The sequence below is a fragment of the Xiphophorus couchianus genome, chromosome 2 (genome assembly GCF_001444195.1).
Source record: "Xiphophorus couchianus chromosome 2, X_couchianus-1.0, whole genome shotgun sequence".
Classification (NCBI taxonomy): Eukaryota; Metazoa; Chordata; class Actinopteri; order Cyprinodontiformes; family Poeciliidae; genus Xiphophorus; species Xiphophorus couchianus.
The window spans coordinates 24,088,280-24,116,239 of NC_040229.1; the positions used below are offsets into that span (position 1 = coordinate 24,088,280).

At 43.2% G+C, this 27,960-nt stretch overlaps 1 protein-coding gene across 1 annotated transcript; it reads right to left on the reverse strand.

The window, feature by feature from the left end:
• On the reverse strand, nt 1–27,644 carry lamb4 (laminin, beta 4). Its single transcript, XM_028002391.1, has 35 exons — nt 27,546–27,644; nt 22,924–22,998; nt 22,379–22,545; nt 21,635–21,770; nt 21,480–21,553; nt 20,500–20,688; nt 19,457–19,520; nt 19,109–19,323; nt 14,716–14,836; nt 14,335–14,523; nt 13,357–13,512; nt 11,918–12,021; nt 11,751–11,830; nt 11,346–11,544; nt 10,705–10,830; nt 10,434–10,613; nt 10,027–10,142; nt 9,053–9,164; nt 8,406–8,586; nt 7,610–7,753; nt 7,298–7,529; nt 6,981–7,138; nt 6,430–6,654; nt 6,111–6,328; nt 5,891–5,987; nt 4,926–5,295; nt 4,652–4,815; nt 4,260–4,462; nt 3,454–3,612; nt 2,398–2,542; nt 2,036–2,237; nt 1,821–1,956; nt 1,576–1,740; nt 1,346–1,499; nt 1–307 (listed from the first exon to the last, which is right to left on the reverse strand). The coding sequence occupies exons 2-35, from the start codon at nt 22,943–22,945 to the stop codon at nt 168–170; spliced, it is 5,343 nt and encodes a 1,780-aa protein (XP_027858192.1). The 5' UTR covers nt 22,946–22,998; nt 27,546–27,644; the 3' UTR covers nt 1–167.
• Nucleotides 27,645–27,960: the final 316 nt, after the last annotated feature.

A 27,960-nucleotide genomic window follows, 5' to 3' on the forward strand; every position in this document is an offset into this window, starting at 1 on the left:
CAAATATAATATTTTTTATTTTCATGATGTAAGGTGTGATCTTTGTAAAAGTTTCTAACATAAAAAAGCAAATATTGCAAAATGTAAGAGCATTAATTTTAACTTCAGATATATATGTATAAAACATTAAGTCATCATTTGTCTTTATTTTCAGGACCCTGCAGGACTTATGAGGAACATGTGACGTAATATTGAGCTTTAGAGTTGATTTCCTTTTGAAGTGACTCCACCGTGTTCAGCAGATCGGCCACCTCGACTATTTTCTCCTCCTTCCTCTGGATCAGCAGCTGGATCTTCTGCTCCACGTCTGCCAGAAACAAATGTACAGGAAACATCAACTCAGATATGTCAAAAACATTTGCAGAAACCACATACAAACATTCAGAACCCAAAGAGAAAACATCAGGGACATTCGGACTGCAGGGAGCAGCTTCCTTTTCTCGGCCCCCTCCTTCACATGCAGGAAGTAGGATATGGGTCAGAACGAAAAAGTTTTTTGAGGAAGATCCGTCTCACTGTCCTGCTCAGAGTGAATTTCAGTCGTTTTCCTAAATTACATAATCTGCTTCAGTCTGATTACAACTGTTATTGCTGTATCTGCGTTCTGTTTCCTCTGCTGTCGTATCACCAACATTTACCAAACAAAAACGGGTAGAAAAAAAATCCTTGGTAACTGAGAACAAAAAGACCTAATTCGTTAGGTCTTTTAGGTAGTAGTGGACTACTACATTTTTAGCAGTGCTCTAACCATCACTAATAAATGTTTATATTTGTCCATCAGATGGTGCACTTTTTCCTCTTTTCCAATAGCTGCTAAAATAAGTGTCACTTTGTCACATTTGATGTAGAATAATATTGTGTATTCTTTATTCACCTGATGCATATGTCATGTTATATTTTTGTTTATAAACGTTCTCAGAGGGAACTTATCAGAGCCAAACCCTGAAGCTTTTTCCCAGGATAAATAACTGTCTCAAACATTGAGACAGTCTCACACTCCGTTCAGTGTTTAGGATTTCTTTTCTTCTACTTTTCCTGTAAAACTGACGTGTTAGGGCGTGGCGTAGGGGATAGCGCGACCCATGTTTTGAGGCCTTGAGTCCTCGACGCGGACAACGTGGGTTCGACTCCCAGATCCGATGATATTTGCCGCATGTCTTCTCCCCTCTCCTTCCCCCTTTCCTGTCAGCCTACTGTCATATAAGGGACACTAGAGCCCACAAAAGACCCCCTGGAGGGCTAAAACAAAACTGACATGTTGTCCAACCTGTTCAGTGTATCATTTGTATCATTCTGTACAGGACATTAATAATCCTACAACAACTCTTAGTCTGATGGTTATAACCTTCTATCTGTTGGAGTCTGTCCTCCATTTGTCTCTGCATATCTTCAATCTCCTTCAGGATTTTCTGCAGTCGATCTGCGGCTTCGTCTTCAAGTGTTTTGTTCAAGTGCTTCTGATTTAAAAGCTCAAACTGCTCCTGAACTCCTTGCAGCTCCTGTTGGGAGAGAAAATGTCTCAGAAATCTGGTCAAACCCCAGCAGCAGCTGCTGCTAACAGTTTTCAGATTTTACCCTGTCATTAGAAATGTTGGTCAATGCTGACTCAGCAGTTTCTCTGGCCTCTTTTGCCATTTCTCTGTTTTGCTCTGTTTTATTTTTCAGCGCTTCACTCTCCTCCAGCAGACCTACAGACTGGTTCATCAGCTTATCCTCAATGTTGTTCAGTTTGTTTTCCATCTGAAACATGGCAGAGAAACCATCAGTACCAATCAGGCCGAGATGATTACTGTAAAACAATTGGAAAGTTTGAGTCTCACCTCTTGGATTCGGTCATTGGCGTCGTCTCTGTCCTTATTTGCAACCTCCAGGTCATCGTTGGCTTTGCTCTGAGCTGTGTCTGCAGCAATAATGTCACTGAGGATGTCTTTAACGTTGATGTTTTTAGTTTGCTCCCTGTTAAAATAAAAAAAAAAAATAAAAATGGTTTCTGAACAGACCTGTGTGTTAAATAATTTTGCTTTCAGACACCAACTTGACATCTGTCGCTTTCTGCAGAAGTTCCTGAGCTGTTTTGGCTTCATCCTGCAGCTTCTTCAGGTCCTCCTGGAATTTGTTGTTCAAAAGTTTATTGATCTCATTGATCATCGATTGGATCTCAGCAGGTGATCGTGGCAGCTGGATCCTCAGGACAGCGTTCGCCATTTTCTCAATGTCACCTGGAGGAACCATTTCATCTGCCAGGAAGGAAACAGACAGATATGTTTCCCACAGTAAGATGCATCACTCTGGTACATTTTTAGAGGACGTTAGGCGCAGAAATTATCATTTAATGGTTGGATTATTTGGTGTTGAAGGTCTCCTACAAGAACTGACTTTATGCCTGTAAACACTAACCCATCAGATATTGTTTGACTCTCTGGATGAGCTCTCTGGTTTTGTTTTTCTCTCTCTCCACTGATTTGGTGATGTCGCTGATCTGGCGCTGCAGGTCTTGGGCCTGGTCTTTGGTGTCCTGAGCCACTTGCTGGACATCACTGATCTGAAACGGTCAAAATAATAGAAACACTTCTTAAAACAGAACAATCCTCAGAGAAGACTCACCAACTAGTCTACATCAACTGTTTACCTGCAACAGATTTTTCAAAGTGTTGCTTCTAACAGGACTTGGTAAAGTTCTGGTTTGGCTCTCAAGCTTTCCCGCCATCAGATTTTTTACAGTTTCTATCACCTTAGGGGATCTTAGAGCTGTTTTGTCATAAAGTCTTTGCAGCTCCAGAGGAAATAACCATTTTAACGAGGACTGGGGTGTTTGACTCATGGAGACTAACAAGCAATTAAAATGCTGCTGGGTAAATCTGATCTTGAACTGCTCGGTTTTAGGGTAAGTCAATAAAAACTTGAACCATAGGGAGTTTTAAAGGGGTTCCAAGCCCAACACAGCAAGTTCTTCCATCCAGGATAATATTCCTGCCCAGTTTCCCACAAGTCAACCAAGTTGGGATTTTGCAGAACAACACTGATTCCTGAAAGATTTGGCTACAACGATGCATTTTGCCTGTGGATGATATTGAAATCAGTTTTAAAAATTCTTTTAAAAAAATGTTTTCAAATAGCCATGTCTATAACTAGAACAATATAAATCAATGCACTAGACTTAATGCTTTTTTAACCAAAAAATGTTAAAATGTCATGTCAACATCTGCAGTACCAACCTAAATTCGTACATTTTGTAAAATTCAAAGTTTCTGATAAAATTCATAAAATATTCTCAGAAGACTGTGTTTATATCTGGAATAATATAAAGTTATGTGTACTTACCTGCATCAAATGCTTTTTAATTTAAAAATGTTTCTAATATAGAGCCACAAATAAAAGTAATTTTATTACAAAATTCCCACAGGAACCAGCTCAGTGGAGAAACCCTCCCAGTGTTCCCAGTGGCAAACTCGCCTTTTTCTTTGACTCGTCCAGGCTGGATGGGAATTTGATGAGTTGCTCTTTTACTTTCTCTGCCGTCTCAGAAGCTTTCTGGGCATGAGGAACAGCTCCATCACAGATCTGACCTCCGGGACATCCAGAGCAGTCCTCCGGATCCGGTTGCCCACAGACCTGAATCAGACCAAAACAAGTTGCTCAGAGGAAACAAAAGATCATTCAGTTTCTTTATTCAAGTGTAATACCACTGATGAGCACTAGAGGGTTTCTCCATTAGATAAACAATGACAGTAACCAGTTCAAAAGTAGCAGCAGATACAGCTCTCTGGTTAGTTGATGGAAATAAAAACTACTGTATTTCCTGCTGTAACATACTGAAGTGTTGATTGTCAAAGCTTTGCAGATGGACACTGAACTGATGTTTCAATCATCATTCTTGAGTTCTTGATCTGCTCAGAGAAACAGCTTTGCAGACAAGATGTCACACATTTGAGAGTACTAAAAATATATATTTTTAGGAGATGTTTTCATCATTAGCCCTAAGTTAGCCTTGTAAAAACCAACGTCTTTTTTTATGCTTTGCTTCATACAGAGGGTCTGGACCCTTGGCTTTGGATAAATTGTTGCTTTCTCTATTGAAGTTTTACATTTTACCCAATCGCTAACATTTGCCTGTGATGCAGGTAAAGCGCTATTGGCGTGTTGGTGTTAGATGTGTTGACGCGGTTGGATTTAGAAACTCCATCAAGGAGAGGAAGTTCAGCTGATTGGACTTTGATGTCAGAAAAGTCCCAGCCATCTCTCTGCTGAATATTTCTCACCTTTTGGTTGAGTTGGCGCATGTTGAGCTCCTTGACCTTCTTCTCCAGAGTTGCCAGATCTTCTCTGCCGCTCCACATGCTCAGTTTGCGCTTAGTCTCCCATCTGGTGTCCATGGAGTCCTCCACAGCTTTATTGGAGTTTCTCACCCGCTTTTCATCTGACATGAAAGTTTTATGAAGCTTCTGGATCTCCTGCAGCATCTCTGCAACAGAGTGGAACACAACAGAGTTGATTGTTTTATTATTCAAATTAAAAATATATATTTTAAGGTTTTGCTTTAAATGAGTGCATTTTATATCAAGTCAGAAAAAAGGTGTTCTGTTTAGTTGACCTAAATCTATATCTATGCCAGTTTGTTACTGGCATAGATATAACGCCAATCATGTCTCACCTTCCACTGGCTGAGTTTCTTTCTTGTTTGGATCCTTGATGAGTTTATCCTTCAGGTTTTTTAGCATCTTCTGAAACTCTACGTTAATGTTATTGATTTCATTGTTAAGGAGGACAGACGGGTCGATCAGAATTATGTTGGTGTCAACAGCATCTTTCATCTTCCTGCAAAGAGAGGTGCTTCAAAATCACTGGTTTCTGCAAACAACATTGGTCTCTAAGAACCAGGAGCCAGATTATCTTGGATACCACAAAATGTAAAATATGGATCTCACCTAATCTTCATGTAGAGTTTCTCTACCTTCTCCAGCTTTGGCAGAGAGAAACCAGTCATGTTGCCAAAGCTGTCCAGTCTGGAGTGAATCTCCAGCATCCGTTGCCAGTACTGACTGTGAGTGGAATGCTGGGTGTTGCCATGGAGAAGGATGAACGTCCTCATCCTTTGGGCGGCTCGCTGGATGTCAGTGACGTTTTCGGACCACAGAACCATGCATTCATGGCATTTCTCACAGGCAGGAAACTCTGAGCTGTAGCCTGGAGTGCACTCGTCACAGAGGATACCGGTGACGCCAGTCCGACAGATGCACTCACCAGTTTCAGGGTCACACGACGGGCGCTGCGTTCCCTCAAGGTTACAGTCACAAGCTAAGAACAAGAAGTGATGAAATTAGGCAAAACAAGCCTAAAATTCATAAAACAGATTAACAAATAAATAGATAAAGCTTGTAAAAAATTGCAGCAATAAAACAGTTATTTGGGTAAGCTGCAGTAAACAGCAATGCTTTGAGTCCTGCTTTAAAGGGGCCAACACTTCCTGTGGATCTCAGATTTTCAGGGAGTTGTTTGGTTCTGGTAATCGACACATTGAGTGAACACGTCTGGGATGCTCTGACGGATCAACATGGTTTATATTTGACCAGGAACTCTGAATTTGAAAAGGTCTTTGTTGATTCATTTGTTTGTTTTCTGGTGTTGGTCAAGATCCTGAAATCAGGGTTTTTCACCTGAGTGAAGTTGCCATGACTCCCAACTTTCTTCAAATGAAACAATGTTGGTGTCAAATGTTTATGCCGGTTTGTGCAGTCAAAATTTTTGTAGCACAGTTGATTGATACCAAATTAGTTTGATGTTGTAAATGTGGATGTATGTATGTGTGTTGAGTTTAAGAATAAAGTCATTGACTCAAAATGATTTAAATGAAACCGAAGACAGTCTCTGACAGATTAAGTAGTTCACTCACAAAAGCACTGCAGGTCTGGATTCCCAAAATAGTTTTCTCCACATTCGTCACACTGTCTTCCTCCAAACTCAGGACGACAGGGACACTGTCCCGACACCTGGACACATCACAGCTTCAGCCAGCTGACTTTTCAAACAATCATCTGCTGCTGTATGGAACCTGGATGACCTCTGACCTCTTCATTCTCAGCCTGAGCAAGACCTCAGGAAAATGCTCTCACCTTATCGCAGATGTTAGAGACGGAGTTAGACGGGTCACAGCTGCAGGGCTGACACCCTGACGCTCCGTCCAGGTTCCAGAACCCGTCCTCACATTTATCACAGAGATTTCCCACCACACCCGTCCTGCAGGGACACTGTCCTGTCTCCCTGTTGCAGAAGCAGGGGCTCTCCAGGGGACATAGAGTCGCCTTGGTCCCCCGGCGATCACAGGAGCATTCTGGGAAACATCAATGTACATATACCAGTAAACATGTGATACTTCTGTGACCATATGGACCAGTCGTAACCATGTGACACGTTCCTCACTGGCCGCTTTACCTTTACAGTTGTGTTGCAGGGCGTTGCCATAGTAACCAGGCTTGCAGAACTGGCACCGTGGACCCGTTGTGTAGTGAAGGCAGCGGAGACATTCTCCGGTTGTGCCGTCGCAGGCATCGCTGTCGTCCGGGTCGATGTTGTTGTTGCAGGAGCACGCCCTGCAGACGGCACCTGGCAACCTCAGGTCGCCGTAGAAACCCGAACTGCACCTGTCACATCGTTCACCTGAGAGGTCGAAGGTCAGAGGATTGATCAGGTGAACTTTAATAATTGCTTTACTTTTTCGTCGTGGGGTCTGGGAGTTTTTATTAGAATTTAACTTTATATTTAATGATAATCTTCAACATCTTTAAGAGTTAAACTCAAACCCAAGGAACAACACAGGGGTCAGGGAGGGGAAGTGACCTGCAGTCAAAAATTTTACTTCGGTTCAAGAAAAATCTCTGCTCCTATGTTTATTTCTGGTTCCCTGGATTTAAACAACAAACTAATAGGAACTAAGCTTTGGCTGCACACCTGCAGACCAGGTGATCCGCAGACACGGCTCCTACCTGTGTGTCCCTCCCTGCAGGAGCAGCTCACTCTGACGGACTGCGGGTCGTATCGACAGGAAGAGGCGAAGAACCGTCCACTGCTCAGGATATCAGGGCACAGGCAGGGCTGACAGGGTTGCCTGGAGACCGGGTTACCATAGTAACCCTCTACACACCTACAGCAGCCACACACAGGTGGGTCAGAACCACATGACACCATCAGGAAGTGAGGTGATCTTACGTGAGGGGATAAAATATCTCACATTGCTGATGAAACAATTTTAATAAAGGAAGGCAGAATATTCTGTAATCAGATCCAGAACCTTCAGTCCAACCTGTCACAGTGCGACCCGCTGCTGTGCTCCCTGCAGTTCACACACTGTCCGGTCCATCCATCGCAGGTTTCCGACAGGCCGTTGCAGTCACAAGGCTGACACAGCGGGAATCTCCAGAATCCAGATTCGCATTGATCGCAGCGTCGACCGGATACCCGGGGGCGACACGTACACTGACCTCCGCTCGGGTCACACGCCTCCGACAGAGAACCTTGAGGGTCGCACTCGCATCCTGCAACAACATAAAGGATTCGCTGTAAGACGAAGCGTTCCTATAGCAGGGCTCTGACTGATTCAGAACTTTCTTCTTACGTTTACAGCCTTCAGGTCCAAACCCAAAGGTCAGAGGTGCACAAGCGTCACAGCAACGGCCGATCACGCTGGGCTTACAATCACATAACCCGCCCAGCGTACTGCATCCCGATCCAAGAGAACCAATAACGTTACACGTGCAGGCTGAAACCAGGAAGCACACAACATCAAACCAGGTTCACGTGAAACTGTGTCAGCTGCCTCCAGAGACACATTAATGCTAAAATTTGACCACATAAAACTTTGGACACACCCAATTTCTAAATTAGGCATATTAAGTTCATATTTATTATCTGTAACAAACCTTATTTTATCATCTAATTGTAAGTAAACTCAAGCAGCAAGAGAAGAAGTAGTTTCTACAAAGAACCAGCAGTTTATGAGGATGAAGATAATCTACAGACCACAAGGTGGAGTTCTTCATTTGAGATTATAAAGCTTTTTATCTGAACTCTATTCAGATAACGCCTGAATGGCGATATTGCACCTGGGCTTTGAGACAACCAGAAGCTGGATCCAGAACGTCCAGCAGGTGGCAGTAAAACCCATAAATACATTTGTGTAAATTGTGACTGTAGTGATAAAAGGTGGACCTTGGTCCGGTTTGATTGGATGTTTTCTTCAATAAAAAAAGAAAAAATAAATAAAAATATTAATATTGCTGTAACTCATTTTTAAAGCATTATTGTCGAGGCTGAAGGCTGGCGGACAGGAAGGATCTCCTGTAGAGGTCTGATTAATGTTTATGTTATGAAAACGTGTAAAATTGCCTGGGGATTTGCAGTAAACGGCTCACCCACAGCTCCGTTGTGGATGCGTGCCGACAGACTCTTGATCAGTCCTTCGCAGATTTTTGGAAGTGACTCCTGAGAACCGAGATACACGTCCAATCCAACGCAGCGAAAGTGACTGAAAGAGTCAAAGTCACTCTGGGAGCAGAAGTCTTGGACTGAATAGAAACTCTGAACCAATCCCATCTAAAAAATAATAATAATAATAATAAAGGTTGACAGAGAAAACAACACTGAGTTTCATTTTAATCAAACAGGCTTGTTTTCATTTTTACATTTGAGGTTAAGATGATCTGGGTAATAATAAAATAATGTGATGACCAGAGCATCACAAAATGGTCCCCTCTGACAGTATAAGGTACTTTGGTCTCATTAGGCCTGGTTTACAGGATTCCTACTCTTCTTCTATTTAAAACATTCAAACTTTTCAGAGACCAAAGTTAACAACCTTAAGCTAATAGAAAATAAAAAAAAAATCTTATTGCTCTTATTGCTTTAGCTTACGGTTACTGAAAAATATAGTTTTTCATATTTCTACACCACTTTATTTACCGAGACACTTTATGCTCAGATTGAACTATTGCTGAAGCAACTCTTTAAATACTTCCCTCTAGTTGTGCAGAAATAAGTTTTTAGATCATGACTTTCTCACCGAGTCGACCAGCAGAGGAGCGTAGTCTGATCTTTGCTGCCTGTCAAAGAAAATCTCCACATAGTATCGACCTCTGGCGTTCAGACACACCCGGGAATCCAGAATACTTAATCTGGAAAAAAACAAACGTGTAACATAAAAATATCAGTAGTTAAAATGTCACGGCAAACAGTTGATGTCATATTCATAAAAGTTCTCTTGTGTTAGAAAATATGCCACCTAGTGGACACTAAGGAAATTAGATAACAGGCTGAGAAGCAATGCAGCGTTCACATCACTTTTATTTGTGTGCTGCAATCAATAATAAAGTTTCTGCCATGTTCACACTACAGTCATCTACTTACAAGTGCTAGCACAGTCTACGGAATATTTTCGCTAGAGTCTTGGGGTTTATTAAGATGTTTTTTGGTGAATCTTAGATGGGACTGTGTGTTTGTTTGGGTCAGGAACTCTCCTATTTTGGCCCAGTTCCTTCTTACTGTTGAATCATGAACTATAACTTTAACTGGTGTTATTTTGGGATCATTTATGACTTTCTCGATGAGTCATCAATGCATCATTAATGATGTTAGATTTCTCATGTATTGCTATTAGATTTGCTTTTGCCTGCTCTGTGTTGCCAGACAAGTTTTACTTAACTGGTTTCTACTGGTGTGAGCCAAGTTTGGCTAATAAAATTAAAAAGAAATGTGGTCAATTGCTGTAAAATTATTCTTTAACAATCATATTTTTCTGTCTTTTTGTCATACCAAAGCAAAAATTGAATTGCTTCAGAGACACTGCATCACTTTTTTTGGGAAAAATCAGAAAAGAGCTGATGTCGTACTTCGGCGGAGTCAGCCAGTCCCTGTGGAGGACGTTAAACTGGAGCAACTTAGCTACATTTTAATGTAATGCTCTGCAGAAAGTGGTCAGCAGAATCGCAATGTGAACTCCCAAGGTAAATTACCTGTTGCTCACGAAGGCCGACTCACCTGGAGCTTCTGGGGAGGATCAGTGTCAGACTTCCTGATGGAGGGTCGTCACTGCAGCCTCCATCTCCTGGTGACAGCGTGATGATGTTCACTCTCGCCACCCAATCGGTGACAGACTGCAAAGGGAGATGGCTGATGTTTAATCCAGGGAGAAAAACTTCCTGGATTAAACTCCAACACAATGCTACATTTCTCGTTTCAAAATGTGGGCAATACATTTTTTTGATGTTACAGTGTTGACATCTAAATGGAAAAACTCAAGATCAATGTCTTGTTCTGATACTCACATTGTTCAAGATTATGTCTATGTTTTTTTTGTTATATATTGAAATAAAAATAAAGAAATAAAATCTGTAAAGCTGACTATTTTTAAGAGTTCATAAACAAGACCCTGAAGTTCTCCTCACCTCAGATTCATAGCGGATCACCAGCTGGTACTCCATCGATGTTGGCAGGTTGTCCACAGTGAATCTAAGCCCCACCCCCTCTGTCACTCTGACCAATCCAAGACCAGTTCCTGACTGCTCAGGTGAGCCCTGGTGGGGAAGGATCTGCAGGGGCCCCCGGTTCAAAGGGTTGGTATTCTGCTGCAGGACCAACAAAAAATAGGGGAAATCAACGAAAGAATCACGTTCAGTTCTATTTCAGAGACAAACAGGAAATGAACCAAAGCTGTACCCGTCTCCTCCGACGGGTGAGATGACGAGGCCTCCGTATCAAAATCACTTTTCCATTGGAGATCCGGAAGTCATAGCCCTGACGTCTGAAATACTGCTCACATGAAGGCAAAAGGGCGGGATTCACCTAAAAACACAAAGAGTGAGAATGAGTCTTTGTAAACAGGCTGTTAAACACAAAGATGTTAAGATGGGGCTGGTGAGTAAATTAAAATATTTAAACAACTTTCTGATGAAAGTTTTGCAGACAGGAGAGGTGGTTTCTACTAAAAGTTTAACCCATCCATACATCTTTGCTCACCGAACCTTGCATGGCCTCTGGAGGCAGGTTAAGACACTGAACACACAAGATAAACAACCATGCAGAGAGATGTTAGCTGGGATTTGAACCCAGGACTGGGTTGCTGTTGCCATGGTGAGACATTCCTCCGTAACAACATTGTTCTGTCTGAGTTCGATGGATTACCGAGGTTTGGACTCCCTAGCAGAATCAGTGGCTTCGTCAAGATAACTTAATGTTTGGTTTGGGATTTTTAGCATCTGGATCTGAATCTGGTTCGGATTCAGATCCAGATGCTATCAGTCACTGGTTCTGATGGCTTAACTGGACCAGATAGTTTTCCATTCAGTGATGATACACACCAGTGGAGAGGAAGAGGGAAAAACAGGAAGAGGAGCAGGAGGAGTAGGGGAGGAACTCCCTCCTGTCAGCTGTGCAGCGAGTTCCGCCTCATACAGGAAGTAGATGAGCGAGGGCAGGAAGTAACCAGGAGCAGAGTCAGAGCAGCGCCGGCCCACCATGTTGGGTAAACAGGAACACTGTCCATTCTCTGAAGAACACCTGAGCACATTCACAAACCTTACATTTTATATCCTTGTGAGAGAAGATTGAATTCCTTCAGAGTGAGTCACATCTTGTTAAAGTTTGCCTGTATTTCTTAATGACTTGTAGATATTCAGATGAGAACTAGTGACTGGATTACATTTTATTAAAGCATTAAATCACTTGAACATAGAGAGTCAAAAGTAAAAAAAGAAAACTCCTACATGTTGCTGCTAGCTCCGCCAACATCACAGTCACAGGGTGAACATTTGAAGACTGAGTTTCCCAAACCCCAGAAACCTGCCTGGAAACAAAACCATTAAACCTCAAAATATGACATAATACCAAGGATCTGTTTCTGCAGATCACCGTTTTACAAACTTTAACCTACCACACAATGATCACACAGCAGCCCGGTGGCCATTGGCTCACATTTACAGCTCCCTGTAAGCGGATCGCATGGTCCAACACTTCCCAAGCCGTGGCACCTGCAGACTGAAAACAGCATAAAGTCAGATCAAAGCTGCACAGAAATAACAGAAAGAGCAGGATGTTGTCTCATCTGGTCTATCCGTTATCTTAAATGGTTAAAAAATAGTTGCAAATCAACTATATGAGCATCTATGCTGTAACTTGACCTCATCATATCACTGAAACCTTGAAAATATTCCCATATGGTAAGTGGGCTGAATTTATATCACTCTCTTCTAGCAATACTGACCACTCATAGCACCTTACATGATACACAGATTAGTATGCAACCTAAGGTTGCCCAAGGGCACATCGACATGTTACAGCATGTTACAAACAATGTGCAGTTTGGAAACTGCAATCCTGGAGAGATTAAAGAAATTTTATTGACAATTTAAAGAACCCGCTCCCAGCAGAGACGGTCCTAGCCTGTTTGGCGTCCTGGGCGAACCACTTTTCCAATGAGTTTATAATTAGTTTATAATTAGACCAGCTTAGGTTATCATCAGCTATCTCTGTAATTCTGCTGCTAAAGACCCAGGCAGCTGGAGGACAAAATGATGACTTTTCTTGACTCTGCTACTTTCTCCTACCACTCTCCAGTCATGCATCATAATACAGTTATTGCTACTTTTAACTTGGTCTTGAAAGTTACACCTAGCAGGGTGTTTTTAAGCTGTTACCTTCCTACAGGGGGCTCATCTGCAGAGATATTGCTCCCAACAAATTGATCTTCCCTTTCTACAGACTTTGCCTCATCTTTCAGTGTTTAATCCAGTCTCTCTCCTGTACAAAACCACTGAAGGAGCTGTTACTGCAACAGATTAATAGTACTTTGTTTTTCAACCCATAGAGTTTACAAATGGCTGCATTTTTCTCCTAGATGAGGCAACTAAAGGAGCTACTGCTGTCATTGACTCTATTTTCTTCTCTAACATAGAAAGTATTTGTGGATCAGTGCTTAAGTGTTTTTGTTTGTATGCTTCTTCATCTCAAATCCCCAGTTGGTCCTGGCAGAGTGGTGCTGATGGTGAACTTGGTACAGTTTGAGGTTTCTTCCTGTTTAACTGAGTTGTTCCTTTCTACTGTTATCACATCCTTAATCAACCTGAGGGATTGCTGTGAATTCAGTGACACGACACAGCATTTTCAAATAAATTTGACTGAATTGTTTTCTCTCTAGCATCAAACTAAAATGTAAGTGAAGAATTTGAGTCTGCTTCTATGATTATATTCATCTTATTAAATATTTCTGTCAATAAATCTGATCTCTTGGTTATACCTTTTAAATTATTATTCTTAATTGATAAAATATGAATAAAGAGATTTGAATGAATGTAAAAACAGGTCTTCTGGTACCTTCACACCCAACCGGGTTGTCCGATCTCAAATTGAAGAAACCATGTTTGCAGCGATCACAGCGTTGACCCTCCACGTTTTCCTTACACAAACATCGACCGCTTGAAGCATCACACAAACCGCCGCTGTGGGAGCCGGCGGGGTCGCAGTCACACGCTGCAACAAGAACGTCACTCCATGATGCTCAGACTCAGCATACACCCTTAAAGAGAGACAACATGCTGAGCTTCCTGACATGATGCTGCTGGAAGCTACAGAAACATCAGTGATCTCTGACCTGTGAGTCCTCTGAGAATCAGAACTCAAACCAGAGAAAAAAACTGAGTTTGACTCAGTTATGAAGCACCAATTTCAATCACAGAGGTGTTAGAACTAAAATGCTACGATCAGGAGACATTAGGATATGTTTGGAAGAAGGTCACGTTAATGCAAAACTAAAAATCTGACAATGCTGATCATTGGTCATCATCTCAAATCAAGATCAGAGCTGTCCAGGTCCATGCATCCCTTCTCCGAAATACCTGGTAATGAAGGTCAGATTACCAGGCGTCTGCAGAGTTCAATGACTGAATGCCGATGAGAGAGTTCAGCCATTTTGTTCAGGTGTGTTGGAGAATGGATGCATTTAAAAACTGCAGGAGAGCAGCTTTCAAGGACTGAATTTGTGCACCATTTTAGATGCCTCCCTCCTCCAATATTCTTTATTCAGATGGATAAGTCATTGATTTGGTCCAGAAGAGAGGAAGAAGGGGAACGTATCAACTTTGTACCAATCCCTGCGGATGGCCGATCCCACTTATATAGAAGAACCAGAAAGCGCAAGCCTTAACCATCACCAATTTTTTAAAAAGCTGGAACAGCAGCTTTTATTTGCACTGAAGTGAAATATCAGAACCATCACTCCTACCAGCATCACCTGGTTTGATGCTGCACTGTAAAAGCAGCGAATATGAATAAGTTGCACATGATGAAGCATACGTATGCAGGCGTGGGGGTCCTCTAACGCCCTCTGCGGGTCCTGATACAGGAAAGGTCGGCAGCGCTCGCACTGAGGCCCCGTCCTGTCATGGCGGCAGTCGTCACACACGCCGCCACTTGCACCTCCGGTCTCTTCGTAGCGAGCAGCATCAAAGTGACATGAGTCTGAGTGACCGTGACAGTTACACCCTTAAAGAGAGACAAACAACGTCGCAGACATGGAGGTGAAACCTGAAACAAGTCAAAACAGCCCAATTTCTCAAGCATCATAAATGTGAAGGTTTAGAAGCACAAACAATCTATATGTCTGTATTTAATCCAAAATAAAATGATAGCTGATTCATTTGTGCGGAAACAAAAGAGAAAATTAATAAACATTACTCCTGCAGATGTTGGGTGTAGTTTCTCCTCCAGGCTTCCAGGGGGAGTCATTGTGAAACGGCTGACATCTCTCACAGTTCTCCCCAGCTGTGTTGTGCTGACAGACACAGCGACCGTGAACCTGGAAGAAGAAAAAGCCTCGTTACCTGCAGAAACCATGGGAAAACCCAGAAATAGACATCGGATCTGTTTTCTTTCTAAACTCCTTATATAAGTCGAAATGTAAGAGTCAAGCCAGCGACCCAGATCTGATGAATTCAGCACTGAAAAGGAACTGGTAATTTTCTCCAAAGGCAATTATTTTACTATGATTTCCCTCCAAAACCAAATAATTTACTCCTCTTTTAAACAAGCGGTTCTCTTTTGATAACAAGCGTTTATCAAAGAAAGTCATATTGTTGCTTCTTTTCAGCAAACCTCTTGCAGTGCTATTTCTAAATTAACTTTCACTTCAACAAAACTCCTCCATGGGCTGCCACCTTATCGAGGTGGAGGGGTTTGAGTGCCCCAATGATCCTAGGAGCTATGCTGTCTGGGGCTTCATGCCCCTGGTAGGGTCACCCAAGGCAGACAGGTCCTAGGTGAGGGACCAGACAAAGTGCAGCCCGAAGACCCCAATGATGAAGGAAAACCTTGGACTTGGTGTTCCCTCGCCCGGACGCGGGTCACCGGGGCCCCACTCTGGAGCCAGGCCTGGAGGGGGGGCACGATGGCGAGCGTCTGGTGGCCGGGCTTTTACCCATGGAGCCCGGCCGGGCTCAGCCCGAAGAGGAAACATGGGCCCCCCCTCCCATGGGCCCACCACCCGTGGGAGGGGCCAAAGGGGTCGGGTGCACTGTGTGATGGGTGGCGGCCAAGGGAGGGGACCCTGGCAGTCCGATCCTCGGTTGCAGAAACTGGCTCTTGGGACGTGGAATGTCACCTCTCTGGTGGGGAAGGAGCCGGAGCTAGTGCGTGAGGTCGAGAGGTTCCGGCTAGAAATAGTCGGTCTCACCTCGACGCATGGCTCTGGTTCTGGAACCAGTCTCCTTGAGAGGGGCTGGACATACTTCCACTCTGGAGTTGCCCAGGGAGAGAGACGTCGGGCAGGAGTGGGCATACTTGTTGCTCCCCATCTCGGCGCCTGTACGTTGGGGTTTACCCCGGTGAACGAGAGGGTAGGATCCCTCCGCCTACGGGTGGGGGGACGGGTTCTGACTGTCGTTTGTGCTTACGGGCCGAACGACAGTTCAGATTACCCACCCTTTTTGGAGTCCTTAGAGGGGGTACTGGAGAGTGCTCCTCCTGGGGACTCCCTTGTTCTGCTGGGGGACTTCAACGCTCACGTGGGCAACGACAGTGAGACCTGGAGGGGTGTGGTTGGGAGGAACGGCCCACCCGACCTGAACTCGAGCGGTGTTCTGTTGCTGGACTTCTGTGCTCGCCATGGATTGTCCATAACGAACACCATGTTCAAGCATAAGGGTGTCCATATGTGCACTTGGCACCAGGACACCCTAGGCCGCAGTTCGATGATCGACTTTGTCATCGTTTCATCGGATCTGCGGCCGTATGTCTTGGACACTCGGGTGAAGAGAGGTGCGGAGCTGTCCACTGACCACTACCTGGTGGTGAGTTGGCTCCGGTGGTGGGGGCGAAAGCCGGTCAGACCTGGCAGGCCCAAACGTGTTGTGAGGGTCTGCTGGGAACGTCTGGCGGAATCCCCTGTGAGACGGAGCTTTAACTCCCATCTCCGGCAAAACTTCGAACACGTCCCGGGGGAGGTGGGGGACATGGAGTCTGAGTGGACCGTGTTCCGTGCCTCCATTGTCGAGGCGGCCGATCGGAGCTGTGGCCGCAAGGTTGTCGGTGCCTGTCGCGGCGGCAACCCTCGAACCCGTTGGTGGACACCTTCGGTGAGGGATGCCGTCAGGCTGAAGAAGGAGTCCTATCGAGCCTTTTTGGCCTGTGGGACTCTGGAAGCAGCTGATGGGTACCGGCGGGCGAAGCGGCATGCGGCTTGGGCGGTTGCTGAGGCAAAAACTCGGGTGTGGGAGGAGTTTGGAGAGGCCATGGAGAAAGACTTCCGCACGGCTTCGAGGCGATTCTGGTCCACCATCCGGCGTCTCAGGGGGGGGAAGCGGTGCAGCACCAACACTGTTTATAGTGGGGATGGTGTGCTGCTGACCTCTACTCGGGACGTTGTGGGCCGGTGGGCAGAGTACTTCGAAGACCTCCTCAATCCCACCAACATGCCTTCCACTGAGGAAGCGGAGCCTGGGGACTCTGGGTTGGGCTCTCCAATCTCTGGGGGCGAGGTCGCCGAGGTGGTTAAAAAGCTCCTCGGTGGCAAGGCCCCGGGGGTGGATGAGATCCGCCCGGAGTTCCTTAAGGCTCTGGATGTTGTAGGGTTGTGTTGGTTGACGCGACTCTGCAATATCGCATGGACATCGGGGGCAGTTCCCCTGGATTGGCAGACTGGGGTGGTGGTCCCCCTGTTCAAAAAGGGGGACCGGAGGGTGTGCTCCAATTATAGAGGGGTCACACTCTTAAGCCTCCCTGGCAAGGTCTATTCAGGGGTCCTGGAGAGGAGGGTCCGTCGGATAGTCGAACCTCGGATTCAGGAAGAGCAGTGTGGTTTTCGTCCTGGTCGTGGAACACTGGACCAGCTCTACACCCTCAGCAGGGTCCTGGAGGGTGCATGGGAGTTCGCCCAACCAGTCTACATGTGTTTTGTGGACTTGGAGAAGGCGTTCGACCGTGTCCCTCGGGGAGCCCTGTGGGGGGTTCTCCGGGAGTATGGGGTACCGGGCCCTTTGATACGGGCTGTCAGGTCCCTGTATGACCGGTGTCAGAGTCTGGTCCGCATTGCCGGCAGTAAGTCGGGCTCGTTTCCGGTGAGAGTTGGACTCCGCCAGGGCTGCCCTTTGTCACCGATTCTGTTCATCACTTTCATGGACAGAATTTCTAGGCGCAGCCAAGGTGTTGAGGGGATCCGATTTGGTGGCCTTAGGATCTCATCTCTGCTTTTCGCAGACGAGGTGGTCCTTTTGGCTTCATCAGATCGTGATCTGCAGCTCTCGCTGGATCGGTTCGCAGCCGAGTGTGAAGCGGCCGGGATGGGGATCAGTGCTTCCAAATCCGAGGCCATGGTCTTGAGCCGGAAAAGGGTAGAGTGCCTTCTCCGGGTCAGGGGGGGTGTCCTGCCCCAAGTGGAGGAGTTTAAGTATCTCGGGATCTTGTTCACGAATGGGGGAAGAAGGGAGCGGGAGATCGACAGGCGGATTGGCGCAGCGTCTGCTGTCAAGCGGGCGCTGTACCGGTCCGTCGTGGTGAAGAGAGAGCTGAGCCAAAAAGCGAAGCTCTCGATTTACCGGTCGATCTACGTTCCCACCCTCATCTATGGTCATGAGCTTTGGGTCATGACCGAAAGAACGAGATCGCGGATACAAGCGGCCGAAATGGGTTTTCTCCGTAGGGTGGCTGGGCTCTCCCTTAGAGATAGGGTGAGAAGCTCAGTCATCCGGGAGGGACTCAGAGTAGAGCCGCTGCTCCTTCACATCGAGAGGAGCCAGTTGAGGTGGCTTGGGCATCTGGTCAGGATGCCTCCTGGACGCCTCCCTGGTGAGGTGTTCCGGGCACGTCCCACCGGGAGGAGGCCCCAGGGAAGACCCAGGACACGCTGGAGGGACTATGTCTCTCGGCTGGCCTGGGAACGCCTCGGGATTCCCCCGGAGGAGCTGGAAGAAGTGGCTGGGGAGAGGGAAGTCTGGGCCTCCCTTCTGAAGCTGCTACCCCCGCGACCCGACCTCGGATAAGCGGAAGAAGATGGATGGATGGATGGATGGACTTCAACAAAATTTAGGAATGGTTGCTATCCAACTTTCTGGAACAACACAACACTTTTACTAAACACCGATCTGGATTTCTTTGTAGAGGTAGTTACAGAAAATGTGATCTTTGTCTCTTGGTTTTCATCATCTGTTTTTCGAAGCGTTTTAATTGTGTTTATAGTGATTGTACTCATGTTTGAGCCGCTTGCAGGGTATTTAAAATTGCTCCCTACAGGGACAGATAAAGTCTTTCTTAACTAAATTTAGTTACATTGTTTTGCTTGCATGTCAGGAGATGTCTGAATTTATGAATAAGAAGATTTGCTCTGACATGTTTTTAAGACCTCAGATGGGTTAGACAGGTTAATAGTCTGAAATAAATTTTGCTTGATATGGAAAACCCTGTTCTTCCTTTGAGCTGAGAAAAAAAACTCATACTGGTACTGATCTGACAAGAATACAAATTTGTCTGATTGGTGGCGCTGCTTCAGCCATCAGGGAGTAACTGAGCAGCAAAACAATTTAAACTGAAGATAAACAAATTTAATGTCAAAGCAACTGTGGAGTTTCAGTGTGTGTACCATGTCAGACTGGGTGAAGACGTCCCCACGTCCTCCGTCCACAGGGACACAGCGGCTGGCGTGTCCGTTACAGAAGCAGCTTCCCTGAACCACCATGCTGTAAAGCGAGTAATAATATTTCTCCTGAGGATCTCTGCGTCTGCGAGCCAGCAGCGTGTCACCAAGCGTGAAGAGACGAGTGAAGTTCACACGGATATTCGTCAAGGTGATCAGCTCTGAGGATAATGTATAAGCGTATATATAAAAAGTTATATTTAATAAATTACAATATGTGTTCCAGTGAGGACCGTTTGGCAGATTAAAAGTACCTTTTGGAAAAAAAAACACCAACCTTTTCCATTGTCTCACCTTGAATGTTTGGAGCATATGGGTCATCTATTTCAAAGACAGGATCCAGAGCTTTTAGCACCACCTGGTGGACAAGCACACCGGGTTACAGATTTTTCTAAACTTCTATCAGTTATTTACGTACACTGTATAAAAAACACACAATTTGTACTCTCTGATATTAAATCAGACATATTTTTCCTGTATTACGTCATATGTGCCAGAATATTTAGTGCTCACAAAATATTTGGGATATTTGTCTTTCGAGTGAAATTTCAGGCTGAACCTAAAATACACAATAACTTTTACAGGTGAACTTACTATGAACTTTTCTAAAAGTTCGAATGTCCAAATTGTTCAATGTTTCAATAGGTTTTGCACAACTTGCAGTTCTCTTAGTGGTTAAATTCACAAGAGGTATTTGATTCTTGAATTAACAAAAAAGATCTATTGGTGGAAAACAACCTTTATTATCACGCTGTTCATATTTTGACATCATGAGACCAAGATGGCACCTAGAAACTGATCAACAGTACCTCACCATTGCGAGATTTAAACAGGATGGTCTCAGATAAAAATGGCCGCTGAGTTTAGAGTCACAGAGTTATCGGCTGGTATTAAAAATATTTAAAGCTAAAAGCCCGCTTGTTTAGAGCTACTTTTGATTAGTATAAACTAAAACATTATAAACTGAAGTCTGTTTTTCAACTTGTCATTGCTTTAAACCTTACCTTGCTACTGCAGTGTGATGTTTTCCCTTGATTTATTTTCCTTCTAGTCCTGTAATGAACTTTGAAATGGCTGGCTGCTGAAAATATGTGATAAAAATTAAACTATCCTGCTTTGCCTTGGGTTGAGAGGGATGAAGAACTAATATTCTCCCCTTATATTCAAGGTTTGGACCATTGAACAGACAAGAGTCCATGTTACAATTCAAAACCAAAAACAATAGTGGCACATTAAAAATACTCTTGTCCCACATTACAAGTTTGTACCTGAATGTTTTTTTATTCCATGAACGGAGCAAATAGGTTGGTGAAGGTGTGTTCAAATGTGGTACCTACCTCTCCACCTGCGGATGGTTCTGGTCCAGAGTATCTTCTGTCACAGACAACATCGTCAATGAAGCTGGCAGGTTCTGCAGGAACTGAAGGAAAATGAAGGGAACAATCGTCTGCAAAGTAGCGAAAAACTTTCCAGCTTCGTCCAAAATCCTTCGAACGCTCCACCAGCATGGCTGCAGGCCTGAAGCTCTGCAGGAAGACAGACAGGAGGCATTCTATCAAACAAATCAGACCCAGGGGCTCATGCAGCGCTGCCGACTGAACCCCGTTCATCTTTAAGTCCGACGTCTCCGATGTTCTTAAGAAGAACATTGTGTTGTCAGACCAGAGGATAAAGTTAAGGATAACCACGCCTGTTCTTGTTCATGGCCTGTTCTTTGTAAGAATGAACCTCCAGATTTCAAACTGAGTTACCTAAATCTACGTTCAGCATCAGAGTCAGTGGAGCAGCGTCAGTGGTTAGAAATAAGGCCGACAGCTCAAATTTCAGCAACCCTGGGTACGCCAGTCCCACCCAATGTCACACCTCTGCAGTCTTTTATTCCCCTTATGTTGCTTCGGATGTCCATTCTGTTGCTAATCCAGCAGGGCAATACTAATCTCAATGAAAAGACTTATCTCTCCCTCTTCACATCACCTTCTCAGCTCTTATCAGAACAACATTTTTTTCAGATAAAACTCATCTTCAGTGAGTGAGTTGTCTTGCAAACCTGGTTTGAAATCTAATCGTCTCAAGGATATTTTTATTTTACTATTAACTAATAGGTATATCACAGCTTTAGACAAATCTTATGCTTAATTAAGTTGGTGAGTCTGTGGTGGATTTTAATATGATAGTCAATGGGGAGCAGGAAAATAATGTGTTGTAACCCAACCTATAGGAACTGTTCATTCAGATGTGAAACCACATTTTAAAAATCATCTGACTTAACAACCTGGCAGGAGAAGAACATTTTAAATGAGTGTCTTTAGCGGTTTACCTTGAAGGTGAGGACCAGGTGGCTGAACTGGAAGACAGTCTCCAGGTCCAACTGGATGCTGACTTGATGAACTCCTGCAAACAACCAAAAGCTGAACCTTTTATGTTTTATTCTGCACATAATAATGTGCTGTGATAGGACAGCTTCCAGCTCACCGTTCTCAGACTGCCACCACTTCAGTCGTCTGTCGGAGTCAAACGTTGTGATGACGTTCTCGATACGATGGCTCTGTGGGTTGCCTTGGGGACTAAACGGCAGTCGGGAGTCACATGTGAAACATTTTTTCTCCCCCTGATGAATCAATAATAATTTTGAATTAGTCATTCAACCTAATCAACAATCAGTGGTTTACTAATAAGTGCTGAAAGGTTAGGGTTTGTGTCTAACGAGCCCACTCCATTAAGAGCAACATGAAGAGGCTATAGCGTCACTAAGGTGTAAAGAAGTGACACTGACGGGTGTCTGATTTATGGATGAGCCTGGAGGCTGGAGTTGTTGGCCCATATCTTTTGTACAGCACTAAGTATTTCCAACCTAAGCCATGACAGAAGAGGAGAAAGGAAAACGCATTAATGGGGAGAGGAGTTGGAAAAGTTCCTCAGGCTGAAGACTGTCAGAACGTAAAGTGACAAATCAAGACTTGTTTCGGTATGAAAGTCAGAGAATGAGGGGAGAAAAAAATGAGTTCAGCAGCAGCTTATTCAAATCCACAAAACCTGTACAGTCCTACATATCGTCACACATTATTACCTCAGCATAAACAAATGTTAGCACAGGTTAACCCACAGAAATAGCTTGAGCTTTAGCCAATGAAAACACCTTTATTGCCCGTTTCACAGATCCCTGTTTGTCCAAAGACGACTCCGGCTGACGGTGTGTATGTGAGTGCTGTCTCTAACCTCCAGGTATCCAACGATGCAGTAGTTCTGGGGTCCGTCCACACCGCAGGTGGACGAGGCTGAGAGCTGCGCTCCCCGTCCCACCATCAGGTCACCAAGCTGAGGGTGACAGGAGCCGCCAGGGCACTGGTCCTGGAGGTCCTGGGGTTTTACAGCCGGGAGACAAACTGCAGAGACAGATGAGTCACAGTGAGCAAATCCATTGTTTCATGAGGTACTCAGAGCTTGCTGTCATGTTTCTCGTTTTGGAAGAGAACATCAGCTTCTGCTCCAAAGACTCTAGAAGTGTTTCTGACTCCAAATATCTCTAGAACAGACCCAATAAAAGCCTGAACAGATCTTCTGTCTCATTTTGCTTTGGTTTCTGCAGTTCGGTTCTCTAAATGAGATTCTGGATTCCTTTCCTATGGCTTCAAGTAGACAACCTTCCCAAACTCCCACAGTTTAATTGATTCCACTGGAGTTTAATTTTAGCTTAGTTCCTCCTCCATGAAGAGACCATTGAGAACATTTCTTCAGTCAGGGATGTGATGAGTCAAACTCACCAAAAATAAAGATGAGGATCATGTTGAGACATCTGGTGGATTCTAGTTTCTGGTGGACTGAAGATGATTCCTATTCTGTTGGTGGAGAAAAAGTAGGTTTACCTCAATGTGTCGATGATTGTAAACAGGGATTACATGCAACTTTACAATGGATTAAACAATTAAACATAATTAAACAAAATCCCTCTGGGAAGGAATGTAAAAGCATGGACGACATACAGAACCCCAACAATTAAAGTCATAATTTTATCATTTAATGTCTCCTACAGCAATGTGAGCTGAATAAAATCTCATTCAACAAACAAGAAACAAACTTTTAGGCCTGTCGCAATAAATCAATTAATCGCCATAATAAATTAAAATAAGCTTGATAATTTCCACTTGAATGATTTATCGAGATTTTCTTTTGTCGCTCTTTCTACCAAAAATGGGATGACAAAAGCTTTAGTCTTTTTTGTAGAGCATTTTGTTTACAGAGATTTCATAATTAATTAATTTGTTGCTTCTGTTGTTTTGTCTATTTGTTTTAGAAATTTACAATGTCTTCCAGTTCCAGTGTTAGATGTTTATTAGAATTTAAAGTTAGTCATCTTTGAGAGTGTATTCTCACATTATTATGTCATTACCATTACATTACTTGAAAATGGTCTCAAAATGGCAATATTTGTTCATCGCAATAACTTCTAGGACAATTTATCTTCCAGTAAAATTTGTTATTGTGACACGCAAACTGTACAGCTTGGAAAGGTATAATCAAAATACGAATTAAGCATAGACATGTTTGACTCCATTTCACATTTAATTAAATGTTGAGAAAATTTAAATCTTTAATATTTTGTTTGACTTCCAAGTCTAGAAATGCTTACAGTGATATTTGCACAGATGACATTCTGCCTTATAAACTGGTCACAAGCCAGAGGAAGCATGTTAAGACTCATTGAGTCTCTCTTTAAACACTGGTTGACAGGAAACATTTTCATTTCCATAATTGCAACATCGTCAGTAATCACAGTATTTTGAAACCGCCAACTGTTTGCTGTTGTACGCCTCATTAAACGTTTAAATGCACTCAATTTTGTTATTTTCTTTTTTAATCAGCCAACAGTCAACAACACAATAAAAACCAGAGGCTCACATTGTGTTTTAACTAGTCTGCTATATGTGGGTCTGTATCAGTTTTTAAGGTGTAAAATTGTGTATGTGAAACTGCTGAGGAGGACTTGGTGAACGTTTATGTGAGGTGTAAATGTAAATGTGTTTGACGTCTATAGTTTCTACCTTCGGACAACTATTATCTAAATTTTAGAATACAAACTTTGAGGCAGTGCATCTTATTTCAACTCAAAGCCCCAGTATACCCAGACAGGTGAGAACTAGTGGAACAGCCAAGTAAAATAAACTAAAATAAAAGTACAGAGCAATACGTAACCCTGAATTGAAGCTTTATAGAAACCGTACAGCATCTGAACCCAGCCAAGAGATAAGTGCAACAACCAAACCAACTGAAGCTGAACTCCAACTCGGTTCTTGTGGTTTGATGGGAGAAACTTTCTGAGAGCTGGAACCCAGCTGCAGGACTCTGGATGATAAAAATGTGTTTATCCAGCAGTGAACCGTGCACCCTGAAGGGACTGATGAACTTTAACTGGAATGTTTGGGCCTCTCCAAAACCTGACTGAACTGTACTGCATTTCCTGCTCAAATGCTGCAGCAACACACACACACACACACACACATAACAGATTTACTGGAAATGGAGGACAATGCACCAGTAGAACCAGCATCTCTAAGTATGTGGCATGTGGATCTTTTTGCTGCAGTCTGCCGTAAATCTATCCTCAGTCACTGCGATGTTCTTGTTGACTCCGTCAGCAGCTCAGAACTATACACGCAAATACACTCTGGACCTTTATATTAAGAAATAGGAAAAGTTAATAAAAATCTACAGCAACCTGATTGTTCAGAATATTTAAGCACCAGATTTTTAAATCAATATAATGTAAACAGGACATTTTTATTTGAACTGATTTCTTTAATATCAACAGGATTAATTTTTAGATTTGTTTTAATTACAATTTAAAAGTAATCTGTTAACAGTTGTGGACTTGTGACCTGTCCAAGGTGTAAACATCCCAGCAACCCTTCAGGACACGTGGATTGAGATTATGAATGGATGAATGAATGTCATTTATTAAAATTGCTCTGTTAAGAAGTCATTTGTCTTTCACACACTCAGAAGAACCTATCAGTCCCTGTTCTTTGGTCGGGACCCCACCCACTGTTGCTGCACCTCCATGAAAAAGATACTCTAAGATCATCTTACCATGTGCATGCACAGTCCTCTGGACCCCTGATGAGCAACACAACAAATACCTGCTGGATCTGAAAACACTGCAGGTCTGACCAACCAGGACGTTTACTTTGTTCTCTACAGAGATAAAAATGTTCATCTGCAGTGATGAACAGCTCTGATACCATCAGTAGCAGCAAGTCTAATTGGTTGTTTTTCCTAATGATATTAACTTTATGGTTAATGAAAGAAAAAATAAAGGGAAGAGAAAATACGCTGAATTCAAAAAGTGGATCACGTTCAAGAAAGATCCGACCAAAGCAACCGGAAAGAGAACTGATGGGAGCAACCCAAACTGGAATGTTTTTAAACTGACATTTTCGTAGGTAACCTAATTTATGTAAAAATAACTGGGTTTTGGCGAGAGTGATAACTGAATCACAAGCTTTTACAATGAGAAAGACACAAAACTCAGATCGAGAGTTAAGCATCTGATCATCACAATCAAACAAGCAAGTCTGAGTCTGTTGTTGATATTAAATCTGACTTATTTCAATTTTAGGAAACTCAGATTTTCCAGCTGCAAACTTTCACGCATGATCGACGTTAAAGCAAAAAAAGCTAAAAACATGGCTTAGGGACAATAAGAAATAGAAGGAAATCAAAAAAATGAAACATCTATAGAGCTGAGGGAACATGTCTCTGCAGATAATTGGGATTTTACTCTGACAGACATCTCAGGTCTAATTTTACTCTTTAGATATTAGCCTGAGGAATCCTCTGAACTAAACGTAAATGAAACATGGTTTTTCTTTTAGCTTTCAGGAATCTGCAAATGGGTTTAACAAGGAATGTGCGGTTATTTTGTAAAAACTGTGGAGCAGAAAGTGGGTCTTAGGTACAATAATAAGCATGTACGATTTCATAAGTAACAACGCTGCATTTAGGTTCATATTTGAGGTTTCTGTTACCATGCAAAGTGTTGGCTGCAGTGCAGAGGGATAAATCACCTTGATATTCATGAAACACAACGAGAAGATCTGCTGGAGATCAGAGACAGAGTGTGAGTCGTGTGGCTGCTTTAAAACAAGATAGAACATCAGAGATAAGGTCTTGTTTCTTTTCATGCCACTAATGTTTCAGCTCTCAGACGTTGTCAGGTCATGTCTGTGTTTTTATACGCAGTTTTCAAGGAGTGGGGGGTGAAAACCAAACAGTTGAAGATTTCAAAAGCTGCATGAAGAAATTATCCTGCCATTTCTCCAGGTGTTAGAGAAAAAAATGATGAATTGAGGAAAAACCTCACTGAGATTTGCACTGTCTGTGTGCTAGGTGATGCAGAGAGGAAAAAAGGACATTAGAGTTGATATAAAGTCATTAAGCTGTGAAATATATCTAGATGTTTAACTGCAGCTGTTGGATGCAAATGCATAAATTACACACAAATGCCAAAAAATCTGCCAGTTTAATTTGAAAACTGGGACAACAAGATTCATTTAAACCAATGCATCTTCCACGATTTTAAAATAATGACACAAGAAACCATTTAAAATGTGTTTACCCAATTAAGAGGACAACTAAAAACTGTAAAATGAAATGTAACACCACAACGAGGCAGCGCTTGTTTTCAGATTTCAGCAATCCAAACTTCACTGCGACTTTAATTCCTGACATGTTCATCTTCTGTTGAAAAACATTACATTTTTAAATACTTTTCATCTTTCTTTCTAGCGTCTTGAAACCAAACCGAAGCTCAAAGCAAACAATGATTTATCTTCAGCGTATCTGACAGCGTGTTAAACCCCAGTACTCCGTGTGCGTCATGTTATTACATGCACAAGTTCTTCGGAATTGTGGACCTTTTGTCATTTGGTTTATTTATGAAGAAGTCAGCATGGCAATGGATGAGTTAAATTTACCTAACAGTGACCTTTACGCAGCTTTTTTCATTTAAATTTCGAAATAAAACATCACTTCTACCCAAACACACAAACGCGTGAAATTAGTTTCTTGTAAAATTTCTTTGGTTGGTTTTCAGAAGAACATCATTTTTTTTTTCTGCTTACACAAAGAAGCTGCACAGAACAAAACCTGCAAAATCGATTCAATGCAAACTCCGTTACTTCAGCAGAAGTCATTTAAGATCATTGTAAATATCTAAATTTAATTTAAAAACTGACTGTTCAAGAGAAAAGGCTGAACCAGGGGATTAACTGCAATCATCTGACAGAATTAGTCCAGTTTTCTTTTCCTTTAGTCTGAATTATAACAACATAAACTTCAGTTCCATCAAAGACATTTGGCGTGCTACAGAGAGAGAAAGTGGACCTACCTGCTTGAGCTGCCATCCAAATGAATGAGCACACCTGGGCAGGTAACAGCACACCTGAGACACTTGCTGCCCGAGGCTGAAGCTGTCAGAGATGGAGAGAAAAATCACTGGGAGGAAAATCCAGAATAAAACTAACTAAATTATTCAACCTCTCTGATCACATTGCTCTTACAAGAGTAAGACTGTACAGAGTAGTGGTTGGGGGAGGGGTTTCAGGAACAGCACTTTAGGTCCAATGGAGCCCTCAGGTTACCTATTGTCAGCCCCGGTTCCCCGCCCAAAATTACAGTAATAGATATCTTTAACACACGTGTGTGTTTGAGCCAGGATATTTAGAGAAAAGACACAGTGACACATTATGTTTCAGATTTAGCTGCTCTGAAGATGCGGATCTGATATCACAGGAGAAATTCAT